At 54.2% G+C, this 17,041-nt stretch overlaps 2 protein-coding genes across 4 annotated transcripts; one reads left to right on the plus strand and one right to left on the minus strand.

Moving 5' to 3' along the window:
* Positions 1-425: 425 nt before the first annotated feature.
* GRIN3B (glutamate ionotropic receptor NMDA type subunit 3B) lies at positions 426-5,854 on the plus strand. Of its 2 annotated transcripts, none has more exons than XM_032441026.2 (10): positions 426-1,161; positions 2,040-2,626; positions 2,703-3,753; positions 3,848-3,993; positions 4,084-4,199; positions 4,308-4,459; positions 4,542-4,706; positions 4,789-4,856; positions 4,958-5,227; positions 5,293-5,854. In XM_032441026.2, exons 1-10 carry the CDS (start codon positions 574-576, stop codon positions 5,321-5,323), a joined length of 3,174 nt encoding a protein of 1,057 aa, XP_032296917.2. In that variant the 5' UTR covers positions 426-573; the 3' UTR covers positions 5,324-5,854. The 2 variants fall into 2 exon arrangements, with proteins under 2 accessions (XP_032296917.2, XP_015741771.2); XM_015886285.3 differs by having other exon boundaries at positions 5,344-5,854.
* TMEM259 (transmembrane protein 259) lies at positions 5,791-16,808 on the minus strand. Of its 2 annotated transcripts, none has more exons than XM_015886297.3 (11): positions 16,343-16,808; positions 13,731-13,997; positions 13,326-13,440; positions 12,049-12,159; positions 11,053-11,175; positions 10,613-10,713; positions 10,028-10,085; positions 9,825-9,908; positions 9,210-9,342; positions 8,746-8,845; positions 5,791-8,390 (listed from the first exon to the last, which is right to left on the minus strand). In XM_015886297.3, exons 1-11 carry the CDS (start codon positions 16,562-16,564, stop codon positions 7,542-7,544), a joined length of 2,163 nt encoding a protein of 720 aa, XP_015741783.2. In that variant the 5' UTR covers positions 16,565-16,808; the 3' UTR covers positions 5,791-7,541. The 2 variants fall into 2 exon arrangements, with proteins under 2 accessions (XP_015741783.2, XP_015741782.2); XM_015886296.3 differs by having other exon boundaries at positions 13,272-13,440.
* Between the last annotated feature and the right edge of the window lie 233 nt (positions 16,809-17,041).

A 17,041-nucleotide genomic window follows, 5' to 3' on the forward strand; every position in this document is an offset into this window, starting at 1 on the left:
TAGTTTAATCAGCCACATTACTCTTTCCTTTTCCCCCCCCTTCTTGCTCCTTGCTTTCCTTATGACATTTTGGATGGGCATCGATCAGCTGCAGCACGGAGCAGCACGCAGAGCCTGGGGCTGCATTGCTTCGAGCTCTCCCACTCGGGCACCGCACGTCGGGGGCTATAAGCCCCATATAATGGGGGTCGGGGGCTTATATGGGGGTCTGGGGCTCACATGGGGGTCGTGGGTTGCGGGGCTGCTCCTTGCCAGGGCTGTCCCAGCTTCCCCCCCCTCCCCCGCTCTGATCTCCGCTAAGGAAACTCATTAGCTCTGACTCATTACATTTGTCTGGTGATCAATATTTTTATTGCCAGCTGCTCCTTGGCTTTCTCGCTCGTTTTCTTTTCCTTATTAATATAGTGCAGCCTCTCCCTCCCCGTCTCCCCGGCAGCGCAGCGTTCTGGCATCGAGCTCCCCTCGCACCGCATCACATCGAGCCTCATTTTCGGGGGTCTCCGCTTTACCCCGCAACAGCTCCAGGATGGAACAGGGGGGATCGGGGGGGTCCCCTCCATCCCATTCCCAGGGATGCTGCGGGGCGGGCGGGGCACGGGTGTCCTCCGTGCGGCTCCGCTCCCCCCCACCGCACTCGGAGCTGCGGGTCCCGTCCCGCCCCACCGAACCGAGCAGCCCCCGCCCCCGTCCCGCCCCATCCCGCCCCGTCCCGGCCCGACGGGCTCAACGCGGGGCCCCATGGAGGGGCTGCGGGCGCTGTGGCTGCTGGCGGCCGCTCTGGGGGCTGCGGGGGGACACCCGCATCCCTGCCGCGGTCCGACCCGGCTCGGCCCCGCCGTGCGCTTAGGAGCGCTGCTTCCCTCCTCCTCCCCCGGCCCCGTCCGCTCTGCGTTGTCCGAGGGGGGTCCCGGGGGGGGTCTCGGGGCGGTGCTGCCGTACAACCGCAGCCTGGAGGTGGTGGCGGGCGGTCCTGCTGTGCGGGACCCGGTGTCGCTGTTGCGGTGGCTGTGCGGGGCGCTGCTGGGGCGCGGGGTGGCTGCGGTGTTGGCCGTGCCCCGATCCCGTCGTGAGCTGCTCCAGATCGATTTCTTCGCCGCTGCTCTGCGCGTTCCCTTCGTCAGCGTCGTCGGGAGCGGCCGCGCTCCGCCGTTCCGAGCTCAGGTGAGTGTCCGACCCGACGGGACCCGCAGCGCTCCGCCCCGGCCCCGCATCCCTTCTCCGCTCTCTTCTCGTCCCGTCTCCTTTGCACCATCATCCCCCGGCTCCATCCCACCCCGATCCCTGCCTACCTCCATCCCCATCTCGGCACCGTCCCAGACCTCATCCCAGCCCCCAATCTCATCCCTTATCCTGGTTCTCATCTCCTCTCTATCCCGGCAATATCGTGGCCCCCATCCTGGAGGGGTCACTCAGGGCTCCTCAGCTTCATCCCAGACCCCATCCCACCCTTATCCTGGCTCTGTCCCAGTCCCATCACAGCTCTGTCCCAACCCAATCCCACTTCCTAGACCAAGGTAGCCTAGAATGTGTGATGTCCACCCCCTCCCCTTCACAGCTGAGCTGAGCCTCAACCCTGTACCCTTGGGGGTGGATTTGCTCCCCTCCCTTCCTTTAGCCAACCCTCTTTGGAGTCAGACCCCATCCACTTGGGGCTGTTATTCCCTTTGTACTCTCAGGAGCATTTAGGTTCTTTCACCTGTTGTAGGGCTCAGCCACAGCTCTGCTCCATTGCTGGGTCTCCATGGCCCAGCACACATTGGCTGTGCCTCCCTCAGTGCTGGCTGCATCCTCACCTTGTCTGCTCAGGGCTGGGGCCGCACACAGCCCATGGTGCTGGCAGCCCCCACCCTCCATCCGGAGCACAGGGAGCTGCTCCTCAGCACTGCACCACATTCATGGGCTCCGCACGCCTGCAGTGCTGCATCAGCAGCTGGGAGCTGGGGGGAAACTATGGCCTCAGCCCATGCTGCTGCTGGGGAGCGGAGCTGGGAGTGGGGTGGGACAGACTGAGGGTCTCCCACTGCCCTGTGTGCCCACAGAGCCCCTTCCACTTCCACATGGACCGGCAGAGCTCACTGGAGACGCTGGCAGAGGTGCTGGCGAGCATCCTGCAGGCCCACGAGTGGCGCGAGGCCACGCTGCTGCTGTGCCGCCCCTGGGATGTCACCGCTTTCCTCCACCACGCACAGCTCTCCCTGCACACTGTGCTGGACCTCCGCTGCCTGCATGAACCCAGGGCTGAGCGGTGCTTGCGGCAGCACCGGGAGCACCTTGGAGCCCTCTCCGGCCCCGCGCTGGTGCTGGGCTGTGACTTGAGGCGCGCACGGAGGCTCTTCAGGGCAGCAGAGCGTGCGGGGCTGCGGGCGCAGGAGGTGCGCTGGGTGCTGGGCTCCCCACTGCACGCTGCCGAGCTGCAGGGCGAGGGGCTGCCCATGGGGCTGCTGGCCTTTGGGGAGGTGGGAGCTGCACCGTTGGAGGCCTTTGTGCGCGATGCAGTGGAGCTGGTGACCCGCGCTGTGGGCAGCGCCGCCGCTGTGCGCCCCGACCTTGTGCTCAACCCCCCCATGATGAACTGCAATGACGGCAGCGGGGATGGCACCGAGTCCTCAGGGAGCTTCTTGTCCCGGTGAGCATCATACTGCAGTACCCCCTGCCCATCCCTCCAAGCAAAGACCCCCTCCATGACCTGTTCCTCCTTGCAGGTTCCTATCCAACACCTCCTTCCACGGGCAGACGGGGTTGGTGCGGGTGCAGGATGGGACGCGGGTGCAGACGGAGCAGCAGTACCGTGTGTGGAGCCTCCAGCGTGACCTGCAAGGACAGCCTGCCTGGGTGACAGTGGGCACGTGGCAGCACGGCAAGCTGCGGCTGGAGGAGGGCGCATGGCACAGCCACCTCCAGCATAAAGCCCTACACGAGGGGAACGGCGGCACGCGTGCGCGGCTGCGGGTGGTGACGCTGGTGGAGCATCCCTTCGTCTTCACGCGGGAGGTGGATGAGGATGGAAGTTGCCCCGCTGGGCAGCTCTGCTTGGATCCCGGCACCAACGACTCGGCTGTGCTGGATGCACTGTTTGAGGAGCTGAGCTCTGAGAATGGGTCTGTGCCGCGGGAGTACAAGAAGTGCTGCTATGGGTATTGCATTGACCTGCTGGAGCGGCTGGCTGAGGATGTGCCCTTCGACTTCGAGCTCTACATTGTGGGAGATGGGAAATATGGAGCGTGGAAGAACGGGCGCTGGACGGGGCTGGTGGGGGACCTGCTCAGCGGCACGGCCCACATGGCCGTCACCTCCTTCAGCATCAACTCAGCACGCAGCAAAGTCATCGACTTCACCAGCCCCTTCTTCTCCACCAGCTTGGGCATCCTGGTGAGGACCAAGGACACGGCGTCACCCATTGGGGCCTTCATGTGGCCCCTGCACTGGACCACATGGGTGGGCATCTTCGTGGCCCTGCACATGACCGCACTCTTCCTCACCCTTTACGAGTGGAAGAGCCCCTATGGAATGACCCCCCACGGCCGCAACCGCATGAAGATCTTCTCCTACTCCTCGGCCCTCAACCTCTGCTATGCCATCCTCTTTGGGCGCACCGTCTCCAGCAAGACACCCAAATGCTGCACCGGCCGCTTCCTTATGAACCTCTGGGCCATCTTCTGCCTCCTGGTGCTCTCCAGCTACACGGCCAACCTGGCAGCCGTCATGGTGGGAGAGAAGACTTTTGAGGAGCTCTCGGGCATCCACGACCCCAAGGTGGGAGCTCCGCTGGGCTGAGGGGGTCTCGACCCCTCCTGCCTGGTGCCCTCGCCCCATAGGGGGGGTTCTGATGCCATGGTGCCCTTTGCAGCTGCACCACCCCTCACAAGGCTTCCGCTTTGGCACTGTATGGGAGAGCAGCGCTGAGGAATACATTAAGAAGAGCTTCCCTGAAATGCACGGGCACATGTGGCGTTACAACGTCCCCACCACTCCCGATGGCGTCACCATGCTCAAGTGAGGGTCAGGGGCACTGGGGGGAGGGGGACCCTCCTGTTCCCCCCTCTCTGTGATCCCCCACCCACTGAGCCCCCAGCATTGATGCAGGACGGAACCCCCCAAGCTCAATGCCTTCATCATGGATAAGTCTCTGCTGGACTACGAGGTGTCCATCGACTCCGACTGCAAGCTGCTCACCGTGGGGAAGCCTTTTGCTATTGAAGGTGGGCAGGTGCACAGCACTGGGGCTGCAGGGGTGGGGGTCTCTGGCTATTGAGGGATGCACCTCAGTCCCAGCACTGCCTCTTTACTCCCCTGTTTGTGGGGGCCAGGCTACGGCATCGGCCTCCCGCAGCACTCACCGCTGACCTCCAAGCTGTCAGAGTTCATCAGCCGCTACAAATCAGCCGGATTCATGGACCTGCTGCACGACAAGTGGTACCGCATGGTGCCCTGCGGCAAGCGCGTCTTTGCTGTCACTGAGGTGGGGCAGCCGGGCTCGGGGGGTGGGGGGTCTCTGCTGGTGTCCCATCCCCTTTACACTGCCGACCCCATCCATCCCACAGACCCTGCAGATGGGTATTTACCATTTCTCGGGGCTGTTCGTGCTGCTGTGCATCGGGCTGGGCGGAGCGCTGCTCACCTCGTTGGGGGAACACGCTTTCTACCGCCTCATCCTGCCCCGCATCCGCCGCCAGAAGCGATTCAGCTACTGGTTGCACACCAGCCAGGTGAGGAAGAGGAGGGCAGGGCTGCCTTCCTCACTCCCACAACCCCTCCATCTCCTTTATCACCCCTCCTTGTGGCCCGCAGAAAATCCACCGCGCTCTCAACATGGGCACAGAGGAGCAGAGGAGGCCGAAGCTGAGCCTGGAGCGGAGGTAAAGCGTGGTAAAGGCAGCCCACCCCCCTCCATAGCCCTGGGGTGTCAGAGGACCCTCTCAGCCTTAACCCCAATCCCCCTGTTGGGGGCTCCCCCCAGGCAAAGCCCCCAACAGAACCCAGCAGCCGGACGGAAGGAGACGCGCAGGGTGCGCTTCCAGCTGGACCCCACCGAGGGACCCCCAGAGCCTCCCAGCAATGGGTTGGTGCAGGGGGAGCGGGCAGGGGGTGAGAGCGAGCTGAGGGAGCTGGAGGAGAAGATCGAGGCGATGAGGGAGCAGCTCCGTGCGGCACTGCTGAGGAAAAGCGAGTTGGTGTCAGCGTTGGGTACAACGAGGAGCCTGGGCGCAGAGCAAAGGCAGGAGGACAGGTGAGTACGGGGGGGTTTGAAGCGTGTTAATAGGAGAACAACCAAACCTGTGTTTTCTCTTCCAGCTGCACTGTGACAACAGCAGAGCACAGCTGACAGCTCTGCCCCATGGTCAGGTCCCAGCCCTGCCCCGGCACAGCAGCCTATGGGGCTCAGCAGCCACACGAGACCCCCACGCTCCGAGCCCAGGAGGAAGGAGCAGCCCCAGGGTCAGGGCTGAGATCCCAAGCGTCGGAATGGAGGCAGCAGGGAGCTGACATCACACTGAGCTCTGGAGCTACAACCAGAGAGTGCAGCCCCTTGGGGCAGAGGGACAGACATCAGCACTGCTGGCCATTCCTCGGGCTGCACAGTGGTGCACTCACCTCCCTCCGAGGCAGCAAAGAACTGAGGCCAAAATGCAAGAGATGAGGAGCAGCTGTAACAGCCAGGGATGCCATAGGCACATCTGTACTCCCTGCAGCCCTGAGCACAGCAGTGGGGGTTCAGCCCTGCTCCAGGATCTTCACATCACCTTCCAGCAGAGCCCCGTATAGCAGGACACGAGAGCAGCACCAAACAGCTGTTAGATATAATATTTATTATTATATACAAACACATTTTGTACATTAAATAGAATGAACTCTACTTCCTCATTCATCATATGATTTTGGTTTGTTTTCCCACCTTCCCCCTTTCCCACCCACCCTTCTCCTCTTAGAAGCCTATGGTCACTCCTTGCACCCTGGCACATCCCATGCCCAGGAGCCTTGTCATGCTGCCCAGCCCCAGAGCAGCACCCAGGGCTCATTGAGTCAAAATGACAAAGAAATAGGAGGGGACCCATGTGGGAAAGGCAGAGAAAATGAAGCCAGAGGGCTTAGAGTCCCCACATTGACAACATAGAAACCCAGCCCTGGTGGAAGCCAAGGCAGCAGCACCTCTAAGGGCACAATGATGCTGCTGGGAGGACCCTGCAGAGCACAAACAACCCCCTACCTGCTCCAAGCTTGTTTCTCCCTGAGCTTCTCTCCCCCCAGCCCTGCAGATGTGCCACTCTCCTGCATTGCTCTGCTCTACCTGCAGGTTTAAAGTCCTACCCTCCCACATCTGGGTCCAATGGAGCCCTGGGGCATGAATCCAAGCTTCATCTCTGCTGCCAAGGAAATGAGGGCAAGTTAGTTAGCTGAAATTTCTCTTTAGTGTTTTGGTTCTTTGCTAAACCACCTGACGCGACAGCTGAGCCAACACGATGCCAACCTCACCTCAGGGATGGGGCTGATCTCAAAACACAAACGTGTCCCGTTGAAGGGACAAGGCACTGAAAAACAACCAGCCTCACCTGCAGCTGCAGGTGCCCAAAGCAGAGCTGTACAGAGACAGAGCTGCTGTCCTCCTCCTCCTCCTCCTCCAAACAGACACTGAGGCTACATGTCAGCTCCCAGAGGATATTATTGGTACCATTTGCCTTTGGCATAGCAGGAGCTCCCACTTGATGCACCAAAGAGGGGCCAAACTCACCAGGGTCTTGCAGAGCCACAAGGGGACAGAATTCCTCCAGGGTTGAATAAATCCTTTACTGCTTCCACGTGCAAATGCGTCCTTCCTTGGGTGGATGCTCTAAGCTGGACCTGGACACACTTCTCCTCTCCCACCCCCCCAAAACCCATTGACTAAAGGAAGCTGAATGTCAGGAGAAAAAAGAAATGGGGCTAAAATGCAGTTTCTGCTTTGGTTATTACCCAGCTTTGCTCTGCTGTGAGCAGCTCCAGTGTTGAAGGGAGGTACTGAGCTTCTTTTCCCCCTACAAAAGGGAAGGTGATTTGTTTGTCCTTGGCTGCTGGTTGCTCTCCCAGGTGTGGCTGAAGATGCTCTCCCTGCTCACCCACAGCTGCTATTCTAACCAGAAGGTCACTGTGCACACACATGGTTTGTCACAAATCAGCTCATGTTTGCAAGCAACAACCGGACTGCAACACAACCTCAAGGGGCAAAGAAGAGCTGTGACAGCACAATGACAGCCAGCCTGCTCACCCACAGCCTCAGCTGTGGCACAGGGATCCCCCAGTGCCTTGCAGGCAGAGGGAGCAAACGTGCCCTTACTCTCTCCTCACTGCAGGGAGAATCTGGCCCTGAGCAGTCCCATGTGTGCCAGCCTCATACATGCACATGTGTGCTGTTCTCTGGGGAGTTCACTGCAGCATCTTCTCTCTGTCCCAGCTGCTCTGCCTCCGTTAAGAGGAATTCATGGGTTAAGGATGATGGTGAAGTGAGAAATAGTAACAAACGAAATCCAAATGCCTTCCTGGCAGTCCAGAGTGACAATAACAAGGACTCAAGACAGGCTCCTTAAGTCTGGCTCCGAGCAAGGCCTGGAGCTGGCTGTACTATCTGCTGGTGCTGGGCAAGGGCCGCTTTCCCCCCGGTCCCCAAGAGTGCAGCCCAAGAGTTTGTCCTGATCAGTGTTGTCCACAAAGGCTGGAGGGGATTCTGCCACACTGCCATTCGCAATGCAGTTCTTGCCACTGGGTTTTGCTTGGCTGTCCGAGCTCTCCACAGCCTCAGTCTGCTCATCAGCAGGGGAAGGGCTGGGGATGGAGGCCCCATCCTCCTGCACAGAGATGGGGGGTGAAGCTGCAGCAGTGGGACCATCTGCAGCAGCAACCACAGATGCTGAAGTGACCTCAATGGTGATGGAGCCCACAGCAGTGTCCGGGTGGTCGCTGCTCACCCTGATGCGTGCGACCAAACTAGAGGCAGCAGCAGCAGCAGCAGCATCCTGAGGGCTCCCAGCAGCCACAGCTTCGTGCACCACATTTGGCTCCAGGAGAGAAGAGCTCAGGTCAGAAAGAAATGAGGCCTCCGTGACGATGGCAGCTGTCTCAGCAACCCAGTTCAGGTCGCTCCCAACAGAAGAGGCTGCGGCGGTGCTGATGACACTGGAGGCCTCACCAGGAGCCAGAGCTGCTGGGCTGCTGCTCTCTTCAGAGGGGCCAGCAGCCAGGTGGGGCCGGTGGCTGCCCACCTCTGCCCCAGCTGGGGTAGTGTTGTTGTTGAGGTTGTCTTGGAGAGTCGTTTGGGTGCCCTGACCCACCTGCTGGTTCTGCAGCAGCATCTCCTGGATTCTGATCTGTCGGAGGATGGCTGGCAGCTCATAGTGGTGGAAGAAGTAAATCATTGAATGCTGGAGGGTGGTAAAGGGAAAGGAATCACTCAATAGCAAGCCTAGAAACACCTCGCAAAACTATTCCATCATCCCTACGTAAAGACAGTAACCAGAGAATTTGGATGCCCTTTTTAAGAACTTATCTGAAATTCTGCCAAGATTTATCCCTTCTATTAGAGGGATTTCTGAAGAGCAACTCCAAGAGCTCTGCAGACAGGTGATGGAGTACAGCTCCCCTTTCTTTGTAGGGTGAGAGTGAAGCTAAAGGCATTTCCCTCTGACCCACCTTCGGTTCCACGTTTGCATCTCACAGGATGGCATCTGCCCCCTATATGTGGGTGCATCAATATTAGCAGGAACAGCAGATACTCACCTGAATGAACAGCCATGAGGTGACCAGAGCCAGGCTGCTGTACTGCCCGTTGAATCGATAGTGATAGGCATAGAAGGCAAAGTGGTACAGATAAAAGAACCTGCACACAGAAAAGCAGTAAATATCAGGATACATCAGCAGAAGGGGAAGACCTGAGCTTCTTTCTGGTCATAACTCTATTTTGAGCTGGTGCATTTTGCACAGGGACTGCAGACTCCCATTAGTGTGTAATTAGCATGGCTTCAATGTGAGCAGGTCTCCAGCTGAGCCAAACAAAGGGGAGGGGTGAATCCTGACAGTCATGCTAGAGACCTAAAGTAGAAATAAGTTGCACTTTGGACCCACTGACATATAGGGCAGCTCCCAAAGTGATACACAGAAGTGAAAGTCCTCCCCCTCCAGCTGGAGATGTAAAGAAGGATCCCACCAGAGACTGGGAGCTGCAAGGAGGGAAGGTCTCTTACCTGAGCCAATGCCTCTTACTCGTATTGGTGTGGCAACAGATGGCATCATACTGGTCAGCCAGCCACACGATGAGGATGATGTAAAACGCAGTCGTGGTGTCATTGAAGAACTCTGACATAATGGCCTCCATACCTACAGGACAGAGAAGGACCTGACATCAGCACACTGCAGGGCACGGTTGCACTGCAACAAAAGTCTGCGTGATTGCATGGCAAAAAGCAGAGCAGGAAAAGAAAGATCTCTGTTGAAAACAACAGCTGAGGTCAAGCAAGCAGTGGCTGAAGTCACTACACAGGCTGGCTCTGGACAGCAGAGAGCCCAGTGGTTTTGGTTGTTTCTTTAAATCCCAAATTATGCTAATGGAATGTGGTTACACAAAGCATGAATCTGAAACAAACAAAGCTTCAGTTTATGTGATTCTCAAATCAACTGCTTCTCCAGGGGACTCGGATTGACAATGCTGCTCACTGTGCCATCAAATCCCAGAGCCTTCCACCTTGTGAAGGGCAGACACATCAACCATCTGCTGTGACCAGGTCAGAGAAGGGAATTATACCTCCTACAGATCCCAAAGGGACTTGCAGCACAAATACAAGAGGTGAGCATGTCCTTACCTACTAGAGCCAGAATAACAGTGAGCAGGGGAGCTGCAGGGAATGCAATTGTCATGTTCATTTCCAGCATCTGTAATAGGTCAACTGCAAGAAGGAAAACAGTGTAATGCAAAGAGAACACCAGGCCAAGGAACCCTCCAACCCCTACATCAGTCCACATTCAGAGCACTGTGATGCCCCCAAATGACACAGAAAATACCTACCAATGAAGACAAAGATCTGATGGTGTGAGTAACGTAAGAGCATCGAAACAGACAGAGTCTGAAACAGGAGAATAGAAGCCACTATCAGAAACACAACACAGCAGAGGCTCAGGCAGGCAAGCTCGGACTCGTAATGTTCTGTGCATTTCCTATATTTGTTAGTTTGAGCTACATGGGCCAATTTCTCTAAGAGTAATTAGGACTTCACAAACAGCAATTAATCTTCATATCACTGCTATAAGTAAGGAATTTGTTTGCAAAGAGACTGATTTTGAATATTTGAGCAGAGGCCAAACCAAACAGCAGCAGAGCTGGAATGGAGGTTTCTTCCTATTGTGCATCTGTGCTCCTCCCAGTAGCTCAAAATGCTTGACTGAGAAAAGTCACATTTCTTCTCTCACTGGCCACAATATGCTCTTTGCTTTTAGAACTCGAAATACCCACACTTGGAGGGGGGAAAGAAGAGCAGAACTCCATCAGCTTAGCTTTAAAAGCAGCTGTGAGCTCAGGCCTCTATTCTAACAGCAAACCTTGCCCGTGTGTTGGGCTCAGAGTTCAGGGAATGCCCAGCTCCTCCCAACTTACAAATATAACCATGATGACAAAGGCTGCCAGGTAAGATGTCCTGGCCATCCACATGCTGACAAAGCGATAGTGCTCCCCAGACACCACATTGCGAAGGAAACCTGGGAACAAAGAAAGGGAAAAAGAAAGCACACAATTCCCATGTAAGTAACTCAGAACAAGAGCAAACTTCCAGTGCCCTCTGAAAAAACAGGTTGTAATGTCTGAGATCTATGCCAGCACTGCATCACAGCTGCACTCTTATTGTTATGCAGCGCAATAAGGCCATAGGAAATCACGTCTGCAGATGTCTCTTCTCTCCTGTTTCATTTTGTCCCCAGCAATAACAGCCCTACATAACACAGCGAGCTGCTCCCTGCGTTAGAGATTAATCAAAGTCAGAAGATGACATTCATGCATCTGTGGAAAAGCAGCACTCACTAAAGAGCTCCAACTCTTACCTTTGTTTTCTTCATTTTCAGCTAAGGCTTTGACACTTGACATCAGGATGTCATCATAACCCAGGAACTCATCCAGCAACAGACGACTGAACCTGTCCCCAAAGCACTGATCCCTGGTAGGATCTAAACAGAAGAGCAGAGCAGTTAAACCTTTATCCTTTTTAAATGTGAGCACAGTCTTCCCATCATTTAAAGCAGACTTGCAACTACGCTCAAACCTTTGGCAGTGTAACTGAACTGGGCAGGACTGCGAAGCAAAATGTCACACCCTGACAAATATAGCCACGCTGGTAAAATGCTGATGCCAGTCAGGCTTCAAGAATTCCATCTGGGCTGTTATACTCCCCACTGCCATACATACACAGGGGATTCATCTCCTGGGCTTGGACTGCGGCCCCCGTAACAAAGGGCTTTCCCTCTAGTAACAGGTCTCAGAATGAGTCTGTGTGCAGCTCAGAGGCTGGTAGAGATGTTTCTGCAGCCAGCTGGACTCTGCATGGTGCTGCTGGGGCCCAGAACCTCACCCACCCTCCAACAGCTCTGGGCACTCATGAAGCATGTACATGTATTCTGCTGTACACTGATCAGCTTGTAAAAATACCCCAGATGCAAGTAAAACATGAAGCCCAGAAACAATCTTTCAATAAGTTACTCATGCAGGAACTTCTCTAGGTGAATTGGAAAGCCCAGGTCAATAAACAGGCATTTAATATTGGCTCTTTCTCCAGTGAGAAAGCTATGCTAGACGTAACGTGAAGGCTCAGGTAACAGAACAGGCTCCAGCATTTCAGAGCACTCCTCTTGAAAAGGGTGTGACCTGCTAAAGCAATAACTGCTCCATAAAGCTCTCCTGCATGGAAAATGAGCGCCATCATCTGTTATAAACAGTTCCCACAAGACTAAAGAGATGGGATAAGTGTGAAGTTTGAAAGGGAGCTGCCAGCACGCAGGTATCTCTGCAGACACATCTCTGGCAGGGCTGGGTCCCTCACTCACCCAAAGTCACCACCATCACAGGGATGCTGAGGCGCTGCCTCGTGCTCTGGGACAGGCGCAGGAACCCATACTCCAAGGAATACTCCACAATGTACTCTTCCTGTGGCCACACTGCAAGAGAAGGTGGGAAGGGAGACTCAACAGGCAGTCAGCAAGAAGAAAACAGGCTCTGGTGTTTGTTTTGCTTTTAGTTTTTCACTACGAAATGGTTTTAAGCTCAAATGCAAATAAGGCGTTGGAAGTATCAATGCATGAATCACTTCATTTGTACCAGAGATCATTTTATCACAGTAACACACCCTAAGAGTTCAGCTTGGTGTACTTACAGCACAGAAGAGCTGGATTAAAAGAAAACACTAACAAGATGGGATTTTCTAACTACATTAAGAAGGGGCACAGTTCTCTCTCCTACCACATTGCTGGATCATTTCCTGTTTGGTGTTCTGCAAATCAAGGCACAGTCTGTCAGCACACACAACATTGTACAACGTGACTGTCTTATAGAGCTTAAGCAATTGTTAATTAAGGTATTGCACCAAAGATATTTAAACATCGCCCAGTCTTAAGAGACTTAATGATCTCAAATACAGGATTAATGAGTTGTGGATCAGCATCAAGCAAAACTCTGCAAGACCAAAGAAACAGTGCTGTTGTGATGTCCAGGCTCACAATCCTCAATGTAAGCAGCTCAAGTCATGACGAAACAAGGATAGAACAGGACAATATATCGAATGAGGCAGACTATTAACACAATCTTGCAATCTACTCAAACTTGCTTGGTGGCTTTCAGGATTAGTTTGCTATTCCAGGCACTGGTGTTGACTCAGGGGACCCAAAATACTGTTAATACAGTGAGGAATGTGAGCTGTGAGTTGGATCCCTGCGGGTCTCAAGAGGATATTAAATGCACAACTGCTCAGAAAAAGGAGGTTTACATTCATCTGACATACCTGGCACTGATTGCTGCAGAAACATGATGCCAGACCAAAAACCTCCAGCAAATTTTATAGCCCAGATGCACCCACCCAACTCCCAGCCTCCCTCCAACAGAAGGAAACACAGCGCTGTAAATGTGGTGTCAGGAGTGACAAGATTCACCACAGGTTCAAGCAACAGGGATAACCAAGGGACAATGCCAAGTGCAAGCCCAGGGAAGCCAGGAGAAGTGCAGGGAAGATGCAGGGAAAGGAAAGAGCATAGATAGGGATGTAAGTTGTCTTTACCTGCTCTGGCTAGCATCTCAAACTCGGACACAGTCTCCCGCAGAGGCTGCATACCTTTAGTGGCTGCTTCACTAAATGAGAACTCCTGGCTTTCGTTGTGGGCCAGCGCCTCGGTGCTGCTCATCCGGGATGGCTTGAGGAACACCTTGGGCTCTATATCCAGCTCAAACTGTTGGGGAACAGTGGCAGAAGAGATCAGGTTAGAAGCCAGGTCAGTTCCAGGCTCCTGTGCTCCCTCTGTGCCCTGGGCCACCAACAGGAAGATATAAACAAGGCTGTTTGCTCAGGCTTTAACTTCTACCTTAAGATGTTGGAAGAAATGCAGGATAAACTGAGGGAACACACACAGATTCTGAGCGACTGAGGGCACACGGAGGGACCACAGCACACTCACAGCATATGCACCAGCCCAAACCCACTCTCCCCTCCCCTCGTGCACGCAAGGAAACACATCTTTACCTTGATAGAGCTGTTTTCAAACATATCCACAGTCATTTCTTCTTCTTCCTCCTCCTCTTCCTCAGCCGTGGGCTCAACTACCATTCCTGGGAACTTCTCAGCACCACAGAACTGCAGGAAGATGGGGGCCCGGCTGGAGTTGCGCTGGATTTCCACCCTCAGGATGCCATCACGCGGCCATTTGTCCCTCACATGCTCCAAACAGTTGATGGGTGAACGGGAGAAGGCGATGTGAATGTACGCCAGGATGAAGAGCACAAAGAGAGCCTACAAACAGCAAGAAACAAAGCAGAGATTGTCAGCCCAACCAAACATTGCCCGTTGATAGGCTGCCCAGTTTCAGCCATCCCTTCTTCATGCAGATACTACAGCTGCAGGTGGATGAGAGGCTTTAAGCTTTCTAACCCTAACTGTATTTGCATCAAACAGCAGAACAGCCCCCAAATCAACTTTTCTTCCAGCTCCAGTGCTTATATAACACTCCCTTTGTACTTTGTCCTTCTGATACCTCGCTAACCTGCTGAAACCTCGTCTTTCTGAGGTTAAACACTAAAAGCCCTAAAGCTTTTCCCGGGACTGAGAGCTCCCAAAGTGCCTTTGACCAAAACTCCTCCATTAACACACTGTGCTGGGGCTGAGTGCAGCTGGCTGCCACCCAGGAGGCACACTGCCATGTTAATACATACACTGCCTAGGGTCAAAGAAGTGCTGACTTGCACAAAACCATGTGCAAAGTGCCTCCTGCCTTGCCTCTATGTGCATAAGGGCACAGCATTTCCTTCCGAGCTCCAGCAGCATTCAGCACAGCTACAGAGCAGGCCAATTGCCACTCAGTCCCTACTGAATTCTCCCTCATTTCAAAGCATTGCCTGGAAGAAAACTGCCAATCCACAGATGGGTTTTTGTCAACTGATCTGCTGCCAACACAACCCAACCACCAGGAAAGGCCACCCGAGCTTATTCAGAAAGGTCGTAAAACACTCAGATCAATCTGTGTTTGATTTCTGCTCTCAGCCAGACGTTAATGATGGAATTAACATTGCTGTATTCAAAATAAAAGGCTGCAGAGGACTATATGGGTTTGTGGCACATCCAACAGGACAGAGCCACGCTCTGGGCTATGGGGTTTCAGCATTAAAGTATCAACCACACAAACACACCCAAGGCAGCAGCAAGAACCAACACCAGGAGTTGGGATGCAAAGGAGTGTTATTATCAGAACAAAATGGCTTGCTTTAAAAGTATGCAGCCTACCAATGAGCAACGGGAGCTCCATTATAAAGACCTTTCAGGCTGGAGCAAATTCATTCCTAATTGAAAGATGCTTTCAGCTCCAAGTCACAGCAAAACAAAGTGAACTAATAAAACCCGTTTCCTAGAATGGAGTTATCCAACACTGGCCAAAGTTCAAGCTCCAAAGAACAGCTGTAAGCAGCACGGTTGCATTTCATGCATTCACTTTTAAACTGCATTAAGATGCCTCTTCTTGATTACAGTACCTGTCTTTGCCATGCACTCTGACCTATATGTTATGAATAAACAGGCTGGTAACATCACATCTGCAGTGAGCTGCATAGGAAAACAATGAGGAAGGTAATCCCAAAACAGATCCCTGGTGCAAGGGGAATGGTGATGAAAGCAGCCAGGAGCAGCACCAGAATGCCAAGCACAGCGTGGCTTCCCACCACTATCCTCACACAGAGCTACAAGCAGGCTGAAAGCACAGCTGCCTGCTAACCCTAAGGGCAGAAGCAAAGATCTCCTCTGGGAATACTTTAATTTCCTCAATGTGCTTCAATTAAAAGCAGGTGGCAGCAGGAATTTCTCCTGGCATGACAAAACCTGAATTGGGCAGGGAGAAAAGAGTGCCCATGTACAATACAGGGGCTGGATTTTAGAGCCCCATAGAACAAGAATCATGTTGTTATCTAGTTGCCTCTCCTTTGTGTCCCTCTCTTATTCCCAGAGGCACTGAGGGACACAATGAGCTCTGGGAGACACTTGACCTCACACAGCACCAGGCTGCCCTGCACTCTGCATTCTGATTCCCATAGGGCAGGCTGTAACTTCCAGACTCTGTGTTACCTAGTTGCCTTTCCTTTGTGTCCCTCTCTTATTTCCATAGGTACAGAGGGACACAGTGAGCTCTGGCAGATGTAGGGCAACACTTCACCTCACACAGCACCAGGCTGCCCTTCATACAGCACTCTGATTCCCATAGGGGAGGCTGTAACTTCCAGACCCTGTGTTACCTAGTTGCCTTTCCTTTGTCCCCCTCTCTTATTCCTAGAGAGGCACAATGAGCTCTGGAAGCCACAGGGCAACACTTGAGCTCACACAGCACCAGGATACTGCAGTCAGATTCCTATAGGGGAGGCTGTAACTTCCAGACCCTGCAGAACCCAGCTTTGCCACTCAGTCCAATCAAATTACATCAGCAAAAACACAAACAGGCTTCACCTTATGGGGAGGACACCTGGCACACAGCTGAGGGCGTTGATTATGAAGAAGCAGTGATAAAACAGAGCTGTGCACCGACTGTATCTAAAGGGAATAGAACCCCATAAGCACAGCCGTGTGTGATGAGCACACAGAGGTTCTGCTGGCCTCACCTTGAGCAGCACGAAGAACTCGAAGACCCGACGGAAGGAAGGAGGGAAAAGCCTCGCGTAGGTCACTGCCATCTTGAAGAACAGCGCGTGGAACAGCCGGTCTCGGACGTTAATTAACGGGTTCTGATTGAGGGCCGCGTTCCTCCCGGCCCTATTGGTTCCCCCAGCGGCCCCGGTGTGGTTGGGCTGGGGGTGCTGCCCATGGGGCTGAGCTTCGGACATGGTGGGGCCTACACACAGGCCTGGTCTCAACCCACAGCCACACAACCGGGCTGCAGCTCTCAGCAGCCCTTAGAACGGTCTCGTAGCGGTGCTGCTCGGATGGGACGAGGCTCCTGAGGCGGCTCCGAGGCCATGGGCGGCCCGGAGGGTGGCGGTTCTTCTTCCTCCTCCTCCTCTTCCTCACTAGGCCCCGTCCGCCCCGCACCGCCCCGCCGCCATCTTGCGGCACGCACAGCGCCGACGTAACGCAGCGCCGCAAGGAATTGTGGGATAGCAGGAAGAAGGAAGCCCGCCCTATATGTAAAATAGGAATCATCCCGCCGTACATCGCGCGAGCTCGGCAAAAAATTTAGACGGTTCTGCTCAAAAAAAGACAAATTCCTGCAAAAAAGGAGCCTGAGCGGAATAAGTAAGAGCTTTTATTAAAGGGGTAATACCAGAAGAAGAAGTACACAGACATATAAAAGTCCAGCTCAC

Source organism: Coturnix japonica, chromosome 16 (genome assembly GCF_054131305.1).
Source record: "Coturnix japonica strain WE chromosome 16, WE-NBRP24, whole genome shotgun sequence".
Classification (NCBI taxonomy): domain Eukaryota; kingdom Metazoa; phylum Chordata; class Aves; order Galliformes; family Phasianidae; genus Coturnix; species Coturnix japonica.